Below are 19,428 nucleotides of genomic sequence, written 5' to 3' on the forward strand. Positions count from 1 at the left end.
TTAACTTACTTTTTTATTCGAGAAATGATTTTTACCTTTAATGGATTTAATCTTTTGTCAATAAGACCATCTTCGATATCTTTAATTTCCTTTCTGATGGTAATTAGAGCATCGCAGAAACGGTCCAATTCTTGTAGATCTTCGGATTCTGTCGGTTCTATCATAAGCGTCCCCGCAACTGGCCAAGACATTGTTGGAGCATGAAATCCTGTATTGAAAATGTAAAACTCAAATTAATAGATAATTACGCCGTTCACTAGGGATTATAATTTCTGGATCTATTATTTTCAAGTTATTTCGTAAAGTTAAAAAAAGTAACGTCTTAATGCAGAGCTTAGTGATATTTCGGTTTTAAATCGATATATCTTATATTTTGTACGAAATAAATGAAGGAAAATCGTTAAAATACCAAATATTCAAACCATTTAAGTAGTGCGTATGTGCCAATAAGGGAACCATAAATCTTACCAAAGTCCATAAGTCGTTTAGCAATATCTCCAGGTTCAATATTGGCTGTTTTCTTGAGATCTCTTACGTCGATAATGAATTCGTGAGCAACGAGGCCTCTTTCCCCTTTATATAGCGTCTTATAATGATCTTCCAATCTTCGAGACATGTAATTTGCATTGAGAATGGCTACTTGCGTTGCCCGCCTCAGTCCTTTCGGACCCATCATCTAAAAAGTTATATATTTCAATATTTTGATACTGTGAAAGGTTTGTTTTTATTTAAATATCGGATATTATTTCTGTTATATTGGTGTATATTGGCCGATAAGCTATATTGATGGATAGATAAGATCCACTTGCTACTTCGTGACAGAAATATCGACTAATGTCACCAAACAGTTTTATATTTTTTTATTATCTGAGGGGGTGAACGAAACCACAGCCCACCTGATGCAAAATGGGTACTGGAACCTATACAAATCTCGATGATGAAATACCAAATGATCAAATCACAGCCAAAATAAATAGAAATATGTTGTGCTGTTTATTTTTCAATATTAAAAAAAAAAAAAGGAACGTTATACTCAAATCTATACGTCGTTTATTAGTAATAAAAATAGGTATAAGAAATAATTATAGCATAATGATAGATTGAAAAAACACATTAGAAACTCATAAAGTATACTGTAAAATTAAAAACATCAAACGCTTGTAGCAACAGAGTTCGTCTCACAAAGACAAAGGACATTCGTGTTTAGGGCTCTCACAAAAGTGTCATAATATAAAGGTAGTATTTTCTACCGCTTACGCGAATCGTAGACTATTATTAGGGTTTAATCTCGCGTTTCTAATTGTCATTATATTTTTTTTGCGAAATTTCAATGACTAGAGTTTAGCTCACGGATAACTGGGTTATGACGTTTTCACGTTGACAGTGATATTATACATTACCTTAATATAAGCCCAAGATATAGGTAGAATAGCTGACGAGCCAAATGGCGCGGCGCTGACTGAACCGAAGCTATGAGCCGCGTCTCCTAAATCGGCCAACGGATCGACAACAGGATGCGATGGTAAAAACGGTGCGAGATGCGCTTTTCTAATGAAATATATAACAAGTTTATTAGGAGTCGTCGTGGCCTAAAGGATAAGACGTCCGGTGCATTCGTTTTTGCGATGCACCGGTATTCGAATCCCGCAGGTGGATACCAATTTTTCGAATGAAATACGTACTTAACAAATGTTCACGATTGACTTCCACGGTGAAGGAATAACATCGTGTAATAAAAATCAAACCCGCAAAATTATAATTTGCGTAATCACTGGTGGTAGGACCTCTTGTGAGTCCGCACGGGTAGGTACCACCGCCCTGCCTATTTCTGCCGTGAAGCAGTAGTAATGCGTTTCGGTTTGAAGGGTGGGGTAGCCGTTGTAACTATACTTGAGACCTTAGAACTTATATCTCAAGGTGGGTGGCGCATTTACGTTGTAGATGTCTATGGGCTCCAGTAACCTCTTAACACCAGGTGGGCTGTGAGCTCGTCCACCCATCTAAGCAATAAATAAATAAATTAGGAACGTCTGCGATGCGTGCATCTGACGCAAAGGGGTTACAGCTTTTGTAACTGGGCACGTGCATAGCAGAAAACGAATTGTCTGGAAGTTACATGTACGTGGCACAGCCGCTTTTCCAATACAACTGAAACTCTGAAATCTGATGAAGGTGTGGCGGTGTTGGGTCCGTGAACACATCCGCCCATATATTGCACTAAAAATGTTCATTCTTGGTAGTATATTATTAAGAAAAATGAATTTGTTCACCATGCTTTATTACCACCGTCTATACTTATATCTTCTATATTTATATGCATATAGAAGTCGATGTGTGTATTTTCCCTATAGACTCCGAAATGGCTGAACGAATTCGACGAATTCTTCAAGTAAATCTTCAGATTGGCCTAGCGGAAGATACCGCGGGACACATGTTAATAATACTATAATAAAAACGACCTGGTATTTCATCCAATTAATAGCTCTTCGAGACTGAGGCATGAGGTCGGAAGAATTTATAACCGCTGTACCACCCTTCAAACTAGTAATTGAGTCGTCTATTATCAAAGGTGGCAATCTGTGCATTTGGACAAAAAAATGTTATTGATATGTCAATACAGATTGATTTGAATATAATCGTCTCCTTCAAAGAATACGGTTCAAAACCTGCTTTAAATAAAGGTTAATACTTAACCTGTTATTTATCTAAGATGTCGTTCAGAAGAGTTTTGTGACAGCCAATGGAATACAAAGTCAATAATTCGATTTCTGATTTACCAATAATTGTCCAAAAGTCACATTGCCGGCTTTGATAATAGTCGACTCAATTGCGCAATCTCATAAATATTGCTGTTGTGATTTTTATTCCTTTCGAAAAAGAGTGAAATACGTATGTTTCTATTTCTTTTAAAAAATTGATACTCGCCTGCGGGATTTGAACATCGGCAGAGTCAAGTATCCTGTTACGCCTACAAGACGTCTCATTTTTTTACTTTAAAATATCTTGTAATATACAGTGTGATAAAACGTACAAAATAATTAACAACAATTACATATAAATTATTAAAAAAAGCTCACACTCCAATGGGTCCCATGCCAGGTCCGCCGCCACCATGTGGAATACAGAACGTCTTATGGAGGTTGAGATGAGACACGTCACTGCCGTAATCTCCAGGACGACATAAACCGACCTAGATTGATTTATTTTTATATTTTGAAGTCAAAATATTAAATAATCGACAACAACAAAAAATCTCTTGAAAACAGAATATGAATAAATAGATGCTTATTCTTAAACTCCAACAGAAGAAAGTCATTTGTAAATTATTAATTTATTTGTAAGTGAATTTGACCTGCGCATTCATGTTGGCACCGTCCAAATAGACTTGACCTCCGTGTGCGTGCACCAGGGCACATATATCCGCCGCTTTTTCTTCAAAGACGCCGAAAGTACTTGGGTAAGTCAACATTAGGCACGAAACTTTCTCACTGTGTTCTTCCACCTAGAAAAACAAAAAACGACCAACTAAAAAAAAAAACCATCGTAAAAAAATCACACAAAATAGGATTATGTACGATTTTAAATTCCACAGGTTTTTTACCAACGTATAATGTTCTCGTCATTTCCACGCAAAAGAGTGCACAAATAAACATGAAATAATGAAATAAAAAACCGCATGAGGTGATTACACCCATAAATTTTATATGAATTATTGCCACATTTGCGACTAGACGAAACATATTTTAAGATTTACATTATTTATACAAATGCTTGTGAACGGAATGCATTCATAAAACTGAATTCCTGTTCGGCGTATTGAAAGAAAATCGTAAAATTTAGATGGCTGCATTTGCCACCTTTATATATTTAACTTTTTTGCGAGCGGCTCCTTAAAAAAATAACACTTCACCAAAATACGATTATTTTAACATATTTTTTTTAAATCGCTCGCTAAGCAGCTGCCCTTGGGCTGTTAGGTCTCCTTCGGTGGCACTCGGGTAGCTGTTAGCAAATCCCACCACTCCTGGCTGGGCCTTTGCTCGCCCACCTATCCTGATGAAACCGGAAAGGCATACATGCCACCAGTAAACCTTCCTTCATAAAAAATCTTTTATACAGACGGAAAAAGATTATATAAGATTTGTAAAACAAATGGAGGAAATTTCAATGTTTAAACCACCTGTTAATGAGCAAAAGAATTGAAATAGGTATAAATTTAAGCGAGTGGATCTCACCATGTCCTTAAGATGAGCCATATCGATGTCACCAGTTGGCGTGACCCGTATGGCGCAGACGCGCATGCCGGCCATGTGCGCGGAGGCCGGGTTGGTGCCGTGCGCGCTCACCGGGATCAAGCAAATGTTCCGTCCTGCGTCCCCGCGGTACTCGTGGTAGCGCTTTATTGTGCGCAACCCCGCATATTCGCCTTGGGCCCCACTACAAATTACACCACCGGCTCAAATCAATACCAAATTCATTGATTCAAGTCTGCAATTAAGTTTTTTTTTTATTGCTTCGATAGGTGGACGAGCTCACAGTCCACCTGGTGTTAAGTGGTTACTGGAGCCCATAGACATCTACAATGTAAATGCGCCACCCACCTTGAGATATAAGTTCTAAGGTCTCAGTATCGTTATAGCGGCTGCCCCATCCTTCAAACCGAAACGCATTACTGCTTCACGGCAGGAATAGGCGGGGTGGCGGTACTTACCCGTGCGGACTCACAAGAGGTCCTACCACCAGTTAAAGTGAGGATTTAGGTTAGGATTATATTATTAGAATTAGTATTAAGTTAGGATAGAGAATAAGGATAAGGTTATGCATGACAGATTGTATTCATAACTATCACCCGCAATTTCCAAAAAAGAATAAATCTATAAGAGAATATAATTATTACACCTTATTTACTCGTATATGCAAGCAAAATACACCGGTAGAAGTAGTTTATTCCATAAAAATAAAATGTGTTACACATCTGGATTGAGTTGACGAAGTAAGTATACATTAATATATTCCGCCGCATCACTGCCATTCCTATACCAAAATAGTACCTACTAAGGATCAACGCAATTCAAGGACGAAGAACGTAGGCAATAATTAGTACCAATATGCTAGAATAGCCCATTATCAGGTTGGTCTTTCTTAAGAAAATCACTACAATTCTCAAGATAAAAATTAATAAGCATTTATCAGGAAATAACGTAAAAATAGATACCTAACAATACATACCTATTGGGTTGGAAAGACACCCGATCGTATCCTGTTATAGCACAAAGATCATTAGCAAGTTCCTCGAACAGTGTATGATATCCTTGACATTGCTCCAATGGAGCGAAAGGATGTATGTCCGTGAAATGCTTATACGAACAAGGCATCATCTCGGTTGTGGAATTCAATTTCATTGTACAGGAACCCTAAAAGAAAATATATAATAAAACCAAAAAAGGTATTATTCAAAACAAGTTATTTAAAATCAACAATTTTTTTTTAAATCTACAACTTCCACTCACAAAAGGTTATGAACAATAGATTGAAGAGAGAATTATGACTAAAGACATTGAAATTGTGAATGTTATCTTAAAATTCTCCATATTAGCTTACGTTAAAATGTATAAGTGTATACTTTTCCCTAACCAATTATTTTGACCAATCAACAAATTTACTTAAAATCACGGGGGGTAGGAAAAGAAAGAATAGGGGGAAGAACGAGCTTCATAGAACTGGTATCGAAACTAAAAATCCGACAAGAAATCTCGTAACTTGTAAGATGAACATAAGACTATAGATATAGACTATTCGACACATCTATATCGTTCCCGCTCGATCCTCCCGCGCTCGCTAATATCGAAGCATCAGTGTGCCGAATCTCACTGACGGGACACGCGCCGATCGTTATCGCGTCCGTTTATCTTCCACCGGATAAGATCGTTCTAAGCAGTGATATCGAGGCGCTGCTCGGTATGGGGAGCTCTGTCATTCTGGCGGGCGACCTAAATTGTAAACACATCAGGTGGAACTCACACACCACAACCCCGAATGGCAGGCGGCTTGACGCGTTAGTCGATGATCTCGCCTTCGATATCGTCGCTCCGCTAACCCCGACTCACTACCCGCTAAATATCGCGCATCGCCCGGATATACTCGACATAGCGTTATTAAAAAACGTAACTCTGCGCTTACACTCGATCGAAGTAGTTTCAGAGTTAGATTCAGACCACCGTCCCGTCGTTATGAAGCTCGGTCGCGCTCCCGATTCCGTTCCCGTCACGAGGACTGTGGTGGATTGGCACACGCTGGGCATCAGCCTGGCTGAATCTGATCCACCATCGCTCCCGTTTAACCCGGACTCTATCCCGTCTCCTCAGGATACCGCTGAAGCCATAGACATCTTAACGTCACACATCACCTCGACATTAGATAGGTCATCGAAACAAGTTGTAGCGGAGGACTTCCTTCACCGCTTCAAATTGTCCGACGATATTAGGGAACTCCTTAGAGCTAAGAACGCCTCGATACGCGCCTACGACAGGTATCCTACCGCGGAAAATCGTATTCGAATGCGTGCCCTACAACGCGACGTAAAGTCTCGCATCGCCGAAGTCCGAGATGCCAGATGGTCTGATTTCTTAGAAGGACTCGCGCCCTCCCAAAGGTCTTACTACCGCTTAGCTCGTACTCTCAAATCGGATACGGTAGTAACTATGCCCCCCCTCGTAGGCCCCTCAGGCCGACTCGCGGCGTTCGATGATGACGAAAAAGCAGAGCTGCTGGCCGATACATTGCAAACCCAGTGCACGCCCAGCACTCAATCCGTGGACCCTGTTCATGTAGAATTAGTAGACAGTGAGGTAGAACGCAGAGCCTCCTTGCCACCCTCTGATGCGTTACCACCCGTCACCCCGATGGAAGTTAAAGACTTGATCAAAGACCTACGTCCTCGCAAGGCTCCCGGTTCCGACGGTATATCCAACCGCGTTATTAAACTTCTACCCGTCCAACTCATCGTGATGTTGGCATCTATTTTCAATGCCGCTATGGCGAACTGTATCTTTCCCGCGGTGTGGAAAGAAGCGGACGTTATCGGCATACATAAACCCGGTAAACCAAAAAATCATCCGACGAGCTACCGCCCGATTAGCCTCCTCATGTCTCTAGGCAAACTGTATGAGCGTCTGCTCTACAAACGCCTCAGAGACTTCGTCTCATCCAAGGGCATTCTTATCGATGAACAATTCGGATTCCGTACAAATCACTCATGCGTTCAACAGGTGCACCGCCTCACGGAGCACATTCTTGTGGGGCTTAATCGACCAAAACCGTTATACACGGGAGCTCTCTTCTTCGACGTCGCAAAAGCGTTCGACAAAGTCTGGCACAATGGTTTGATTTTCAAACTATTCAATATGGGCGTGCCGGATAGTCTCGTGCTCATCATACGGGACTTCTTGTCGAACCGCTCTTTTCGATATCGAGTCGAGGGAACCCGCTCCTCCCCACGACCTCTCACAGCTGGAGTCCCGCAAGGCTCTGTCCTCTCACCCCTCCTATTTAGCTTATTCGTCAACGATATTCCCCGGTCGCCGCCGACCCATTTAGCTTTATTCGCCGACGACACGACTGTTTACTATTCTAGTAGAAATAAGTCCCTAATCGCGAAGAAGCTTCAGAGCGCAGCCCTAGCCCTAGGACAGTGGTTCCGAAAATGGCGCATAGACATCAACCCAGCGAAAAGTACTGCGGTGCTATTTCAGAGGGGAAGCTCCACACGGATTTCCTCCCGGATTAGGAGGAGGAATCTCACACCCCCGATTACTCTCTTTAGACAACCCATACCCTGGGCCAGGAAGGTCAAGTACCTGGGCGTTACCCTGGATGCATCGATGACATTCCGCCCGCATATAAAATCAGTCCGTGACCGTGCCGCGTTTATTCTCGGTAGACTCTACCCCATGATCTGTAAGCGGAGTAAAATGTCCCTTCGGAACAAGGTGACACTTTACAAAACTTGCATAAGGCCCGTCATGACTTACGCGAGTGTGGTGTTCGCTCACGCGGCCCGCACACACATAGACACCCTCCAATCCCTACAATCCCGCTTTTGCAGGTTAGCTGTCGGGGCTCCGTGGTTCGTGAGGAACGTTGACCTACACGACGACCTGGGCCTCGAATCAATTCGGAAATACATGAAGTCAGCGTCGGAACGATACTTCGATAAGGCTATGCGTCATGATAATCGCCTTATCGTTGCCGCCGCTGACTACTCCCCGAATCCTGATCATGCAGGAGCCAGTCACCGTCGACGCCCTAGACACGTCCTTACGGATCCATCAGATCCAATAACCTTTGCATTAGATGCCTTCAGCTCTAATACTAGGGGCAGGCTTAGGGACCCCGGTAACCGTACTCGTCGAACTCGACAAAGAGGTCGACGTGCAACCTAACCCATGCATCAGCCCGCTGAGTTTCTCGCCGGATCTTCTCAGCGGGTCGCGATTCCGATCCGGTAGTAGATTCATTCGCGAAACAATTGCTCTTGAGTTGTTAGGTCTCCTTCGGAGGCGCTCGGGCAGTTGTTAGCAAATCCCACCCCTCTTGGCTGAGCCTTTGCTCGCCCACCTGTCCTGGTGAAACTGGAAAGGCCTTCGGGCCACCAGTAAACTTTCAATCATAAAAAAAAAAAAAAAAAAAAAAAAAAACATCTATATCGTACGGTTTGCAAATTAAGCCGTTGTGCCAGATATTGTCAAACGCGCTTGCGATGTTGAAAAAGAATATTTTTAAAGATGTCTAAGTGTAGGGTAATTAATTGTCTAACTAGCACCTTAGATAAAACTAAGATAAGATGCTGTTTGAAATGTAAATATGCTTTTAAATAAATCACCAGGTGTAACACGAAATCGAATGGCACGCGGTCTTATCAAGTAAGGTTTTACTTACAAGCGGTATCATGGAGTGTACAAGAGATATATCCTTGTTTTCGAGACGTTTCATGTACCTCACGAGCTTCGTTTCTGAGTGGTGCATGTTGAACACAGGGTGAGTGAGATACGGTGAGGTCCTTCTGAATGGACCTTTCAATACACTCTTAGACAAGATATCTTCGGTTTGCGCCACCTGTAGTTAAATTAAGTAATTGTTATTCTGTGATCACAGCGGCCGCTTTTTTAAATAAGATATAAAACTAAAGATTTGTCTGAACAATAAAATGTTTGTGGCCAGATATAATTCAGAAGTCTGGTTTGGAAGAGAAATCTGGTCATTCACAGCGACGCGCCAATAATGACGTGATCGATTTCATAATTATTACTGATCAATATTTGCTAAGGAATATGTATGTACAATTTACCATAATTGAAGTTAGTTTCACACAGCAAAAACAAGTAAGTGTCTTCGATTACACTTAAGATAAAGTTTCTTAAAGTTTATCATTGGCTTCTTTGAATCGCGAAAAAAACCTACCTCTTGTACGTTTTTGCAGTCAAATATCCAAAGTAAATCTTCAATGTCCTTCATTGTGGTCGTTTCATCCAAAGCGACTCCCACCGCGCCTTCATCGAAATACCTGAGGTTAACCTTCTTCTCTTCCGCTCTAGCTTTAATGGCACTCGCATCATGATCTGGACTAGGCACTACATAGAGTGTGTCAAAGTAAACATCGTTTGATTGTTTGTGACCGCGCATCTTAATACCTGGAAATACAAATCACGAGGACTATAACTATGAATGGTCTAAAAAAAGTAAAACAATTAAAATTAATACATTTAAGCAAACGCACAATAATTTATATCAATATACTAGCGACCCGCCCTCGCTTCGCTTCGGAAACTGTAATTTATTATTGAGTTCTCCACTATTTAATGGATGTTATCATACATATAAGCCTTCCTCTTCAATCACTCTATGTATTAAAAAAAACCGCATCAAAATCTGTTGCGTAGTTTTAAAGATTTGAGCATACATATTGATATACGGACAGAGAAAGCGATTTTGTTTTATACTATGTAGTGATGTTATATTTAACACGATTATTGAATACACAAAAATCAATAAAAAGCGAAACTTCAACTTTGATAATGATTTAACAACAGAGTGAGCCGTCTGCCCAATTGAGCTATTAAAAATGCTAATTAGGTAAAATAGCAGTGATTTAGAAGACACATAAGTATCTGAAATAAGTTTATGCCTGACAAATGAAAAACATTTAAACACCGTAGTGAATTAAATAAATCTACTGTAACGATTTAATCTCGCTTTTTTATCCTCATTTTATTCGCGAGAAAACATAATATTTAATAAATAACGTCAAAAATAAGAGCAAGATTAAAATCGTTAAAGTATTTTTAATTATTTTTAATTCTCACGAATACCGAAGAAAGTATGTATTGAGTTACCATGGTCTAGCACCAATGTTGCATTGTGCACACGAGTTGCTATTTCTCTTAGACCTTGTGGTCCGTGGTAAACCGCATACATGGCAGACATGTTCGCCAGGAGCGCCTGGGCGGTACAAATATTAGATGTCGCTTTATCACGTCGGATGTGTTGCTCTCTAGTTTGTAGGGCTAGCCTGTTCAAAACGATAAATATATTAAACAATCCTAAATCTTTAGTGAATTAATAATCTAAGCAATAAAAAAAAAAAACAAAAAAAACCCAGACTCAAAAAGCCACAAGCATTTTTTGTTATACCAATAAGTTATGGTAGGACCTCTTGTGAGTCCGCGCGGGTAGGTACCACCACCCTGCCTATTTCTGCCGTGAAGCAGTAATGCGTTTCGGTTTGAAGGGTGGGGCAGCCGTTGTAACTATACTGAGATCTTAGAACTTATATCTCAAGGTGGGTGGCGCATTTGCGTTTTTTACACCACTTTACACCAGGTGGGCTGTGAGCTCGTCCACCTATGTAAGCAATAAAAAAAAAATATATTATACCAATATGATAGAGAAAATCAGGAATTTGATGATTTTCTTTATTGTTTGCATTGTCTGTTTACTTAATGAAATGAATTAATTACATGTCCTTTAAATGTATACTTTTGGATTTATTACGGATGGTGACCGGTGCTTGAGGTACCTAAAAGCACCGTTAATGGATCGAGAGGATCCGTAATGACGTGTCTACGGTGACGTCGACTGTTTACCATTCGGTCTACAGGATTAGATGATATTCAGAACCAGCCATGATCCTTAATTCTAAGTACATAACCCAGTTGTATAGTGATCGAAACTGTAAGCTACTAGATCAATGATATCATGAAAGGATGGTGTGAAGAATCTGTCAAAAATACAACAGTGTCTCTGAATGAAATTCTGAAATATATAATAAATACATTTACGTTATATTTGTCAATAATATAAATCAAATATTACATTTAATAAAAACATTAATAAGAAAAATATTATAATAAAAATAGAAGGAAGACTTTAGAAAGTAAGAGAAAATAAAATAAACGATTTTTTAATTACCATTCTGTCTATCGGTCTGGTTATTCATTCGATTACACCGTTTTCACCAGTAGACATAGATTAATTTGGTGCAGAAAATAGATATTGTTCAACTAAAATAAGAGCATTGCAAAACCGTACCGTCATTTAGTTCGATATTAGAAAGTTAATAGCAAATAATATTATTAATTCGAACGTACATAGCACTCTGTGTGTGTTACGTTTTTACGTCCAAACCGCTGAACCTATTTGCACCAAATTCGTTATGGTAATAATATTTGTACTCTGGGAAAGTGTATAGGATACCTTTCATCTAATTGCTAAGTACGGATCTCCGCCTACGCGATATAAAGTGTACACCATGTAGACGAAGCTGATAACAGTTAGCTAGTTTGTAAATAAATACCTATAAGCATCCCTTCCTGTAGTATCTCGAGTGACACCGACCATTCGGCCGGGCATGAGACGAACTAGTTGATGTTCTGCTGCGAAAAAACCAGCGTGAGGTCCTCCGTATCCCATAGGCACTCCCAGTCTTTGTGAGGTGCCCACAGCTAAAGCCGCCCCGCATTCCGCAGGGGGTCTAATTAATGCGAGCGCCAGGAGATCTGTAGCCACTACCACCAATGTCTAGAACATAAAATGTATCTTCATCTCGATGCTGAGAAGTGGTATTGATAAAAATGTTCTTATTCGCATTAGTTTCAGCTCAAGTAAGTCGTAATGCAACGCAAAAACTTTTTTTTACGATTGAAGGATTACTGGTGGTCCGGAGGCCTTTCCAGTTTCACCAGGACAGGTGGGCGGGCAAAGGCTCAGCCAAGAGGGGTGTGATTTGCTAACAGCTGCCCGAGCGCCTCCGAAGGAGACCTAACAACTCAAGAGCAGCTGCTTCGCGAATGAATCTACTACCGGATAGGAATCGCGACCCGCTGAGAAGATCCGGCGAGAAACTCAGCGAGCTGATTCATGGGTTAGGTTGCACGTCGAACTCTTGGTCGAGTTCGACGAGTACGGTTACCGGGCAACGCAAAAACTCTATGGCGTGGCAACATATGCCCGCGCGAATTAGTAGCACCATCTTGCCTATTACTACCGTGAAGCAGTACATTCAAATTGGACGGGTAAGATAGACGGTAGGTTCATTGTTGTGTTGTATTAACGATTGAACGAGCTCACGGCCCACCTCGCCTGAAGTTACCGAAGAACTTTTTAGCTACTTTGGTTCCATCAGGTAGCTATTGCATACTGGTTTAACCCAACCGTCAAACCAGAATACGTGACCGATTTGTGGTAGAAATAGGCGATATGCTGGTGACTATGGGTTTCCACTACGAGGTGCCACCTGGGATTATGAATAATTACGATTTTAATGGCACGGTGTTATTCACTTATTAAGCACGTGCTTCCTTAAATTAACAAGTACCTATGCACCGGTATAGTCGTATCACTTGATATGAATAAACTAAGCGTCTTCTCCTTTAGGCGAAAAAAGACCAATACAAAAATTGCATAATAATTCGATCTGATGTCTCAGAAGCAGCCTTACTTTGTAGTGTTTATGAGCTCCGATAACCACCTAAGACCGGGCCGGTCGTATGACATTGTGAATTTGCCATTTATCAATCACTCTGTTTAACTACTTAGTTGAACGATTTCAAAACGATTGACTACTTTAATTGCAAAGCGGAAATGAAAATCTCAGATAATTAAAACTTCTAATTTAATATATTTTTAATTATAAATTAGCTCACTAATAACACTAACCCCGTGCTCATGGGCGGCGGCTGCTAGGCCTGAGTAGTCGTAAACTAGGCCCCTAGTATCAGGGCATTGTAAGAGCACTGCGGAAATATCCCTCTGGGCGAAATCCACATGCCGCACGTCAGGAACTACCAGAACATCTAAGCCCAGCGCATCCATTCTAGTGTGCACTACAGCTAGCGTCTGGGGATGCAATCGTTCGGACACGACGAACTTTGTTCGTTTGTTATGCCTGTATATTGGAGTAGAGGTGAAGAAATTTGATATCAGAAACCAACTCGTTTTAGTTCTCATTTAAATAATTTGATTATGACGTAGGTTATTATTTCTATCTTGTGATTTTTATTTTAATGTATTGAATAATTATTTAATGTATCTCTTGAAATCTGCTACAGCTTTTGGAATTTAAGCCGGTTTTTTATTCAATACTTCGATTGCCATAGTGTACCTGTTTGGTGCTTTTAGGTACCACAAGCACCGGTCACCGGCCTTGCGACGAAGGGCTCGACGAACGAATTAACCCACAGACCCAGCCCACTGAGTTTCTCGCCGGATCTTCTCAGTGGGTCGCGTTTCCGATCCGGTGGTAGATTCTGCGAAGCACTGCTCTTGCTAGGGCCAGTGTTAGCAACACTCCGGTTTGAGCCCCGTGAGCTCACCTACATGTTAGGGCGAAGCTGAAATAGCCTCTCAGGGCTATCAGCATAGTTAGGGGGAAAAAAATAAGTACCTGTGACACAGTGAAAGTGCTTCGGCAGCAGCCGTACCCTCATCCAGTAAGGAAGCATTAGCAACGTCCAATCCAGTCATGTCACTAACCATCGTTTGGTAATTAAGCAAGCTTTCAAGTCGACCTTGTGCGACTTCTGGCTGATACGGCGTATATTGTGTAGTCCTAGAAAAAATGTTTTTCTTACATTGAACTAATGTACATAAGTGAGTTATAAACATCAATATCTTGTTCTGTTAACTACTATGACTAACGTTAGTTGCTAAATTTTCTGTAGAAGTATTGAAAAGAAATAAAATAAATTCAATTAATTATATTAGGTCCTTACATATAAAATTGGCGTTTTATACGGGAGGAATATAAAGTCATTTTTTGTAAAATATATTTAATTAATCAAAGTATGCACCGTTGTTATCTATGCACTTTTGCCATCTCATAAGTAGTTCATTGATCCCTTTATCAAAAAAAACCATGGGGGCGAGAATCAATAAACTCTTTAAAGGCGGTTTGGACTGCCGCATCGGAGTTGATTTTTTTTCCTAGTAAGAAGTTAAGCAAATTCCGGAAAAAAATACGGTGGATGTCGTAGACATTCCAATTGTAGCTCATCTAACTTAGTGGTCGTTTGTTGTGCCGTGTGTGGTCTTGCGTTGTCGTGAAGCAGCAGTGGCCCAGAGCGATTGACCAATCTCGGTTGTTTAGCAGTTAGTTTAGGTTTAGGGCAGGATTTAGCTGGGTCTCCAGGGTTCAGCCATTGCGACGAGCGCTTCCGATAATCGTACAGTATCCACTTTTCACCATAAGTAATGTTTCGATTTAAAATCCCTTCATTATTGTATCTGTTGAGCAAAATAACACAACAGTCGACGCGTGTCTGCAAATTCGATTCTTTCAATTCATGAGGTACCCATCGTTCAAGTTTTTTTTACTTTTCCGATTTGCTTCAAGTTGATTAATACAGTTTTATCACTTACTCTGAAGCCTGCTGCTATCTTTGAAGTGCTTTGTGATGAATCCGCTTCCACAATAGCCTTTAATTCTTCATTTTCTCCTTTGGTCTCCGGTCGTCCACGGGGTTAGTTCTGAAGGTCGAAATTTCCAGAACGAAAACGTTGAAGCCGAAAACGTACCGTGCTTTCTTTTGCGACACCAGCGCCGTACACATTATTAATCCTTCGAGCTGTTTCTGCAGCAGTGGTGCCACGATAGAACTCGTACTCTTAAATATACCGATATTTCATATTTTCCATTGTGCGGTAATAAGCGACGCCAAAGAAAAAATTTATGAGGAAAAAACAAATGAATGACTGTTTTCCACACTCAAATGTACCAGCTAAATGAATTTATAAATTTGAATTTGGAATTCTTAACCAAAGAGGAGATATTTCAGATCAAAGTGGTCAGTACGACAAAACGCTAATTGCATAAGTAAGGACCTAATATAATATTTTTAATTAATTAATTTTAATAAAAATTAAATTTTGTCAAAATGCCTTCTTTGTAAAATAACTTTATGATTCAATAGATATATAGCTAACTCGATTATTTTTAGAGTATTTCACGATCAAAGATTAGAGTCGTAAAATCAAAATGAGATTGGCAAAAAATTTTTTTAATAATAAAAAACCAAATATTAAACAAAACAAAATTGTTTAATATTTGGTACCATTGCGAGCCCGCACGGTGGTTACTATCGTTCTGCTTAATTCTACCGCGTAACAGCCATTTTGGCTTAAAGAATTGGGACATCATCATCAGCCTGTATCTATCCATTTTTCTAATAAAATACGTACTCAACAAATGTTCACGATTGACTTCCACGGTGAAGGAATAACATCGTGTAATAAAAGTGAAACCCGCAAAATTATAATTTGCGTAATTACTGGTGGTAGGACCTGTTGTGAGTCCGCGCGGGTAGGTACCACCGCCCTGCCTATTTCTGCCGTGAAACAGTAATGCGTTTCGGTTTGAAGGGTGGGGCAGCCGTTGTAACTATACTGAGACCTTACAACTTATATCTCAAGGTGGGTGGCGCATTTACGTTGTAGATGTCTATGGGCTCCAGTAACCACTTAACACCAGGTGGGCTGTGAGCTCGTCCACCCATCTAAGCAATAAAAAAAATAAAAAAACATCTCTCCACTGCTGGATCTAGGTCTCTCCCATAGTCCGCCATCATGAACGGTCCTCCGCTTTCCGCTTCAAATCTTTTCCCACATATCGACGCTAGGCGTCGGTCGGCCCAACGCAAGAATTGGGACACATTTAAATAATTGAAACATCGATTTCATGTCACAAGTTGAGTTTGCCATGTTGTCTTTGGGCTTCAACATTTTAATAATAAGTGGGCCGTGAGTTCATAAATATGTAGTTCAAAAGCAAACAAAAAGAATATTACCATCCGGGATTTTCAAACATGTTCCTCATGATGGCATGCGGTACGCAACAATTGTGGTAACCCATTCCGATGTAAGATCGCCATATTTCATTCTTTTCAGCTATCAACCTAACCCGTTCTATTAGGTCGTATTCACCTAAAATTTGTTTACGTAGATGCAGCAATGACAATTATTAAATTTCAATATTAAATACCATTATAGAAGATCTCTAAGATTTAGATTAATTTTATACACTTAATAATATTTCTGTTATTTTAGATAATTTGTAAAAAAATACTCTTAATCATCTTCTAGGGATAGCAATAAAATTCGTTAAAAAAATAAAAAATCGGAACGATGATAATTAGCTGCTTTTTCTATTTAAGTATGTATATGTACGTATATGTACAAACAACAGCTGTATTGGTTGGTTGTTGGTGTGGTGCTTGTGATATGTAGCAACACCACAGTTCTCACACAATCACTGAACATGAAACCACACCCACCCCGTTTTTTTCATTTCTACCCCCCCAATCCGTAAAATATTAAGTACTTTTCAATTGCTACTCACTTATGGGCTCACTGATATTCATAAGACCTTGGAATTGAATCTTCTTTGGTACTGCATCATTGGTTAACTGGTCTAAACTCTGAAACACCAAGCTAGTCACAGTCATTCTAACATTACGCGGGAAAAGTTTTGTAGGTAAGTGACAATGTATTGTAGTAAACTCAAATTCTGCAATATAATTGAATTATCAACGACATTTATTACTCTTTGATCCATGCTCTTTTTTCTTCATAATATTCAGGTAATAGGATAATATGGGCTGATTTTTCAATTATTAACTCTTAGGATTAAAAACGTTAAGAAATCACATGAATAAATACTTCAATTATTTTACTTTAATGTTCAGTGACTGGTGATGTCTGTAAATACAGCCTTGAAGTATGAATTCACTATGGAAATTAAAAATAACCGACACAGAATAACTGTCTCACTTGAATAATTTAGTGTCATAATGCGTTACAAGACTTACCTTGTATCCTAATAAATCTAACATAGTAACTATATCCTGATCCCTTGGGCCAATGTGTCTACTCGGGAAGTCCACTCTATCTGGGAATAATGTATCAGAACGAGTACTTTGTGTTGTAACATGACGAATGGCACTTAGCATTTTATTTTCGAAATAAGTTTTATGAAAACCATCGATCGTACTCCTACTCATTAACTTTCCTTTTAAAAATCTCTGCATTATTAATAACAAATGACATAAATTGTACACAACATGTAGCGCTCACAAAAGCGTCTGAAGTAATGATAGAAAGGTCATCGTATTTACTTCAAGTTCATATGATAACAGAGAAACAAATAATTGCGGAGTGATCGTTAATAATGACCTATTATCTCATGTCTACAACAGAGGATCCGTATAACAAAAAAAAATGATTTAATTACATATTTTATTAAATGTCATTGATCACTTGATTGTTAAATAGTGGTAATTGTACTTTATTTTTATTGAAAATTCACTAGAAAATTTAGTCACGGGCGTAATGTTTTAAGGTCGAGCTGATGAAAGCGTATGTTCTGCTTAATAAATAATCCATGAGACTATTTTCGTGGAAGATCCTTTTTTTATGATTGAAGGATTACTGGTAGCCCGGTGAGGTGGCCTATCCTGTTTCACCAGGACAGGTGGGCGAGCACGGGTTGAGTCAAGAGGGGTGGGATTTGGGAGATCCTCTGCGCGTAACATACACGAAGCGAACATAATTTTTTATGACTTCCGTTTTCTCAAGATCTCAGCTTTAAAACTTGGAAATAAGTAGATATTCATGTGAATGACGAGACAACGCACTTCTAGAGGTCTATAATTGTTTCTCGCGGTAAAGGTATACGGGACGCCATTGGTAATTTTTTTCATATCTTTTAGGCCACGAAGACTTGATGCTGCGTTTCAAGCTAGTTTCAAGTGAACAAAGTTTTTGTTTCATCCGAACAAAGCGCGAGTCGCGCCTGCTGAACGTCGTTAGTTCGTTAGATCGGCCTCCAAGCAGTGAAATAATATTTATACTTTAAAAATCAAAAACAAAACACAACCTATCATAACAAGATGGTATATAGACGTAAACAGATGATGACACATACGTAACACGCAAACAAAATAATAACATTCGAATTGAGAACTTCCCTATTTTTTCAATCTAGTTGGCGATACCTACATGCTAATTTAATTTTTACAGACGTTTTAACTATTTTTAGACATGTCCTAGGATATTTTTATTATGCCATTATTAAAATACAAACACTATGGTCACGTCAACTCGCCCTAACCTGCCTGGGTCCAGTTCTATGCCATCCTAGACTCGGACGCGAGACGGGGGTTTTAAACGGTTTAACTTCGACCTGCCCTGCCTACCCACTCCAATACATAAGCAGAAGTTTGGCGATTTCCTCCTGACCCAAAAAAAAGTATAGTATTTTAAAAGTGTTTTGCCCAGACTTTTCCGAAACACGTCCTAATGCTAGTGTTGTATATACAGTGTGTCCGGTTATAGACTAGCGATATTCTAGATACTCATAAAACAACTATTTTAATACAAAAATACAGCATAAACAGCAACCCACCTCCACGCTAAATTGCAGCTATTTTGATTTTTTTATGAAATTTCTCTATGTGTCTACAAAAAACATATCAGTAAAAGATTGGGTTTCACTGCGATAACAAACATACGTCTGAAGCTAATAAAAGCGTATTAAAAATAGACTTATTCGACGAGTAATAATACCTACTGTCTGTCATTTACATTATATAAGAATGTGTTTACTATCTACAAATTTTTGAAAAAAATATAACTTTAAAAAAAAAGTAAAAAAAAATACGTAAATTAACAAATTATTGCAAATTACTCCAAAATCACTACCCATAACCCACTAGATCGATAGCTTTTGAGCTAAGCTACATTACAACATTAAATTTACAACTGTATATCTATTACTTTGAGAGTTATTGTCATTTAATAATAGCGTATGCGCAAACGCGTCGTCGTGGCCTAAAGGATAAGACGTCCGGTGCATTCGTATCTAGCGATGCTCCGGTATTC

General features: G+C 39.4%; 1 protein-coding gene across 2 annotated transcripts in view; it reads right to left on the minus strand.

The window, feature by feature from the left end:
- Window positions 1-18,264, minus strand: part of LOC101736065 (glycine dehydrogenase (decarboxylating), mitochondrial) — an 18,771-nt gene extending 507 nt beyond the window's left edge. For both annotated transcript variants that reach the window (XM_021351793.3, XM_062674927.1), the window contains exons 1-16: window positions 17,358-18,264; window positions 16,889-16,967; window positions 16,338-16,473; window positions 13,940-14,104; window positions 13,213-13,441; window positions 11,852-12,075; window positions 10,392-10,567; window positions 9,460-9,689; window positions 8,938-9,114; window positions 5,230-5,414; window positions 4,236-4,437; window positions 3,353-3,502; window positions 3,078-3,190; window positions 1,401-1,548; window positions 469-676; window positions 36-208 (exon numbers count right to left, since the gene is read on the minus strand). In XM_021351793.3, coding sequence (XP_021207468.1) covers window positions 36-208; window positions 469-676; window positions 1,401-1,548; window positions 3,078-3,190; window positions 3,353-3,502; window positions 4,236-4,437; window positions 5,230-5,414; window positions 8,938-9,114; window positions 9,460-9,689; window positions 10,392-10,567; window positions 11,852-12,075; window positions 13,213-13,441; window positions 13,940-14,104; window positions 16,338-16,473; window positions 16,889-16,967; window positions 17,358-17,576 — 2,814 coding nt within the window. In that variant the 5' untranslated portion in view covers window positions 17,577-18,264. The remainder of the gene's footprint in view (window positions 1-35; window positions 209-468; window positions 677-1,400; window positions 1,549-3,077; window positions 3,191-3,352; window positions 3,503-4,235; window positions 4,438-5,229; window positions 5,415-8,937; window positions 9,115-9,459; window positions 9,690-10,391; window positions 10,568-11,851; window positions 12,076-13,212; window positions 13,442-13,939; window positions 14,105-16,337; window positions 16,474-16,888; window positions 16,968-17,357) is intronic.
- Window positions 18,265-19,428: the final 1,164 nt, after the last annotated feature.

The sequence above is a fragment of the Bombyx mori genome, chromosome 22, assembly GCF_030269925.1.
Source record: "Bombyx mori chromosome 22, ASM3026992v2".
NCBI lineage: Eukaryota > Metazoa > Arthropoda > Insecta > Lepidoptera > Bombycidae > Bombyx > Bombyx mori.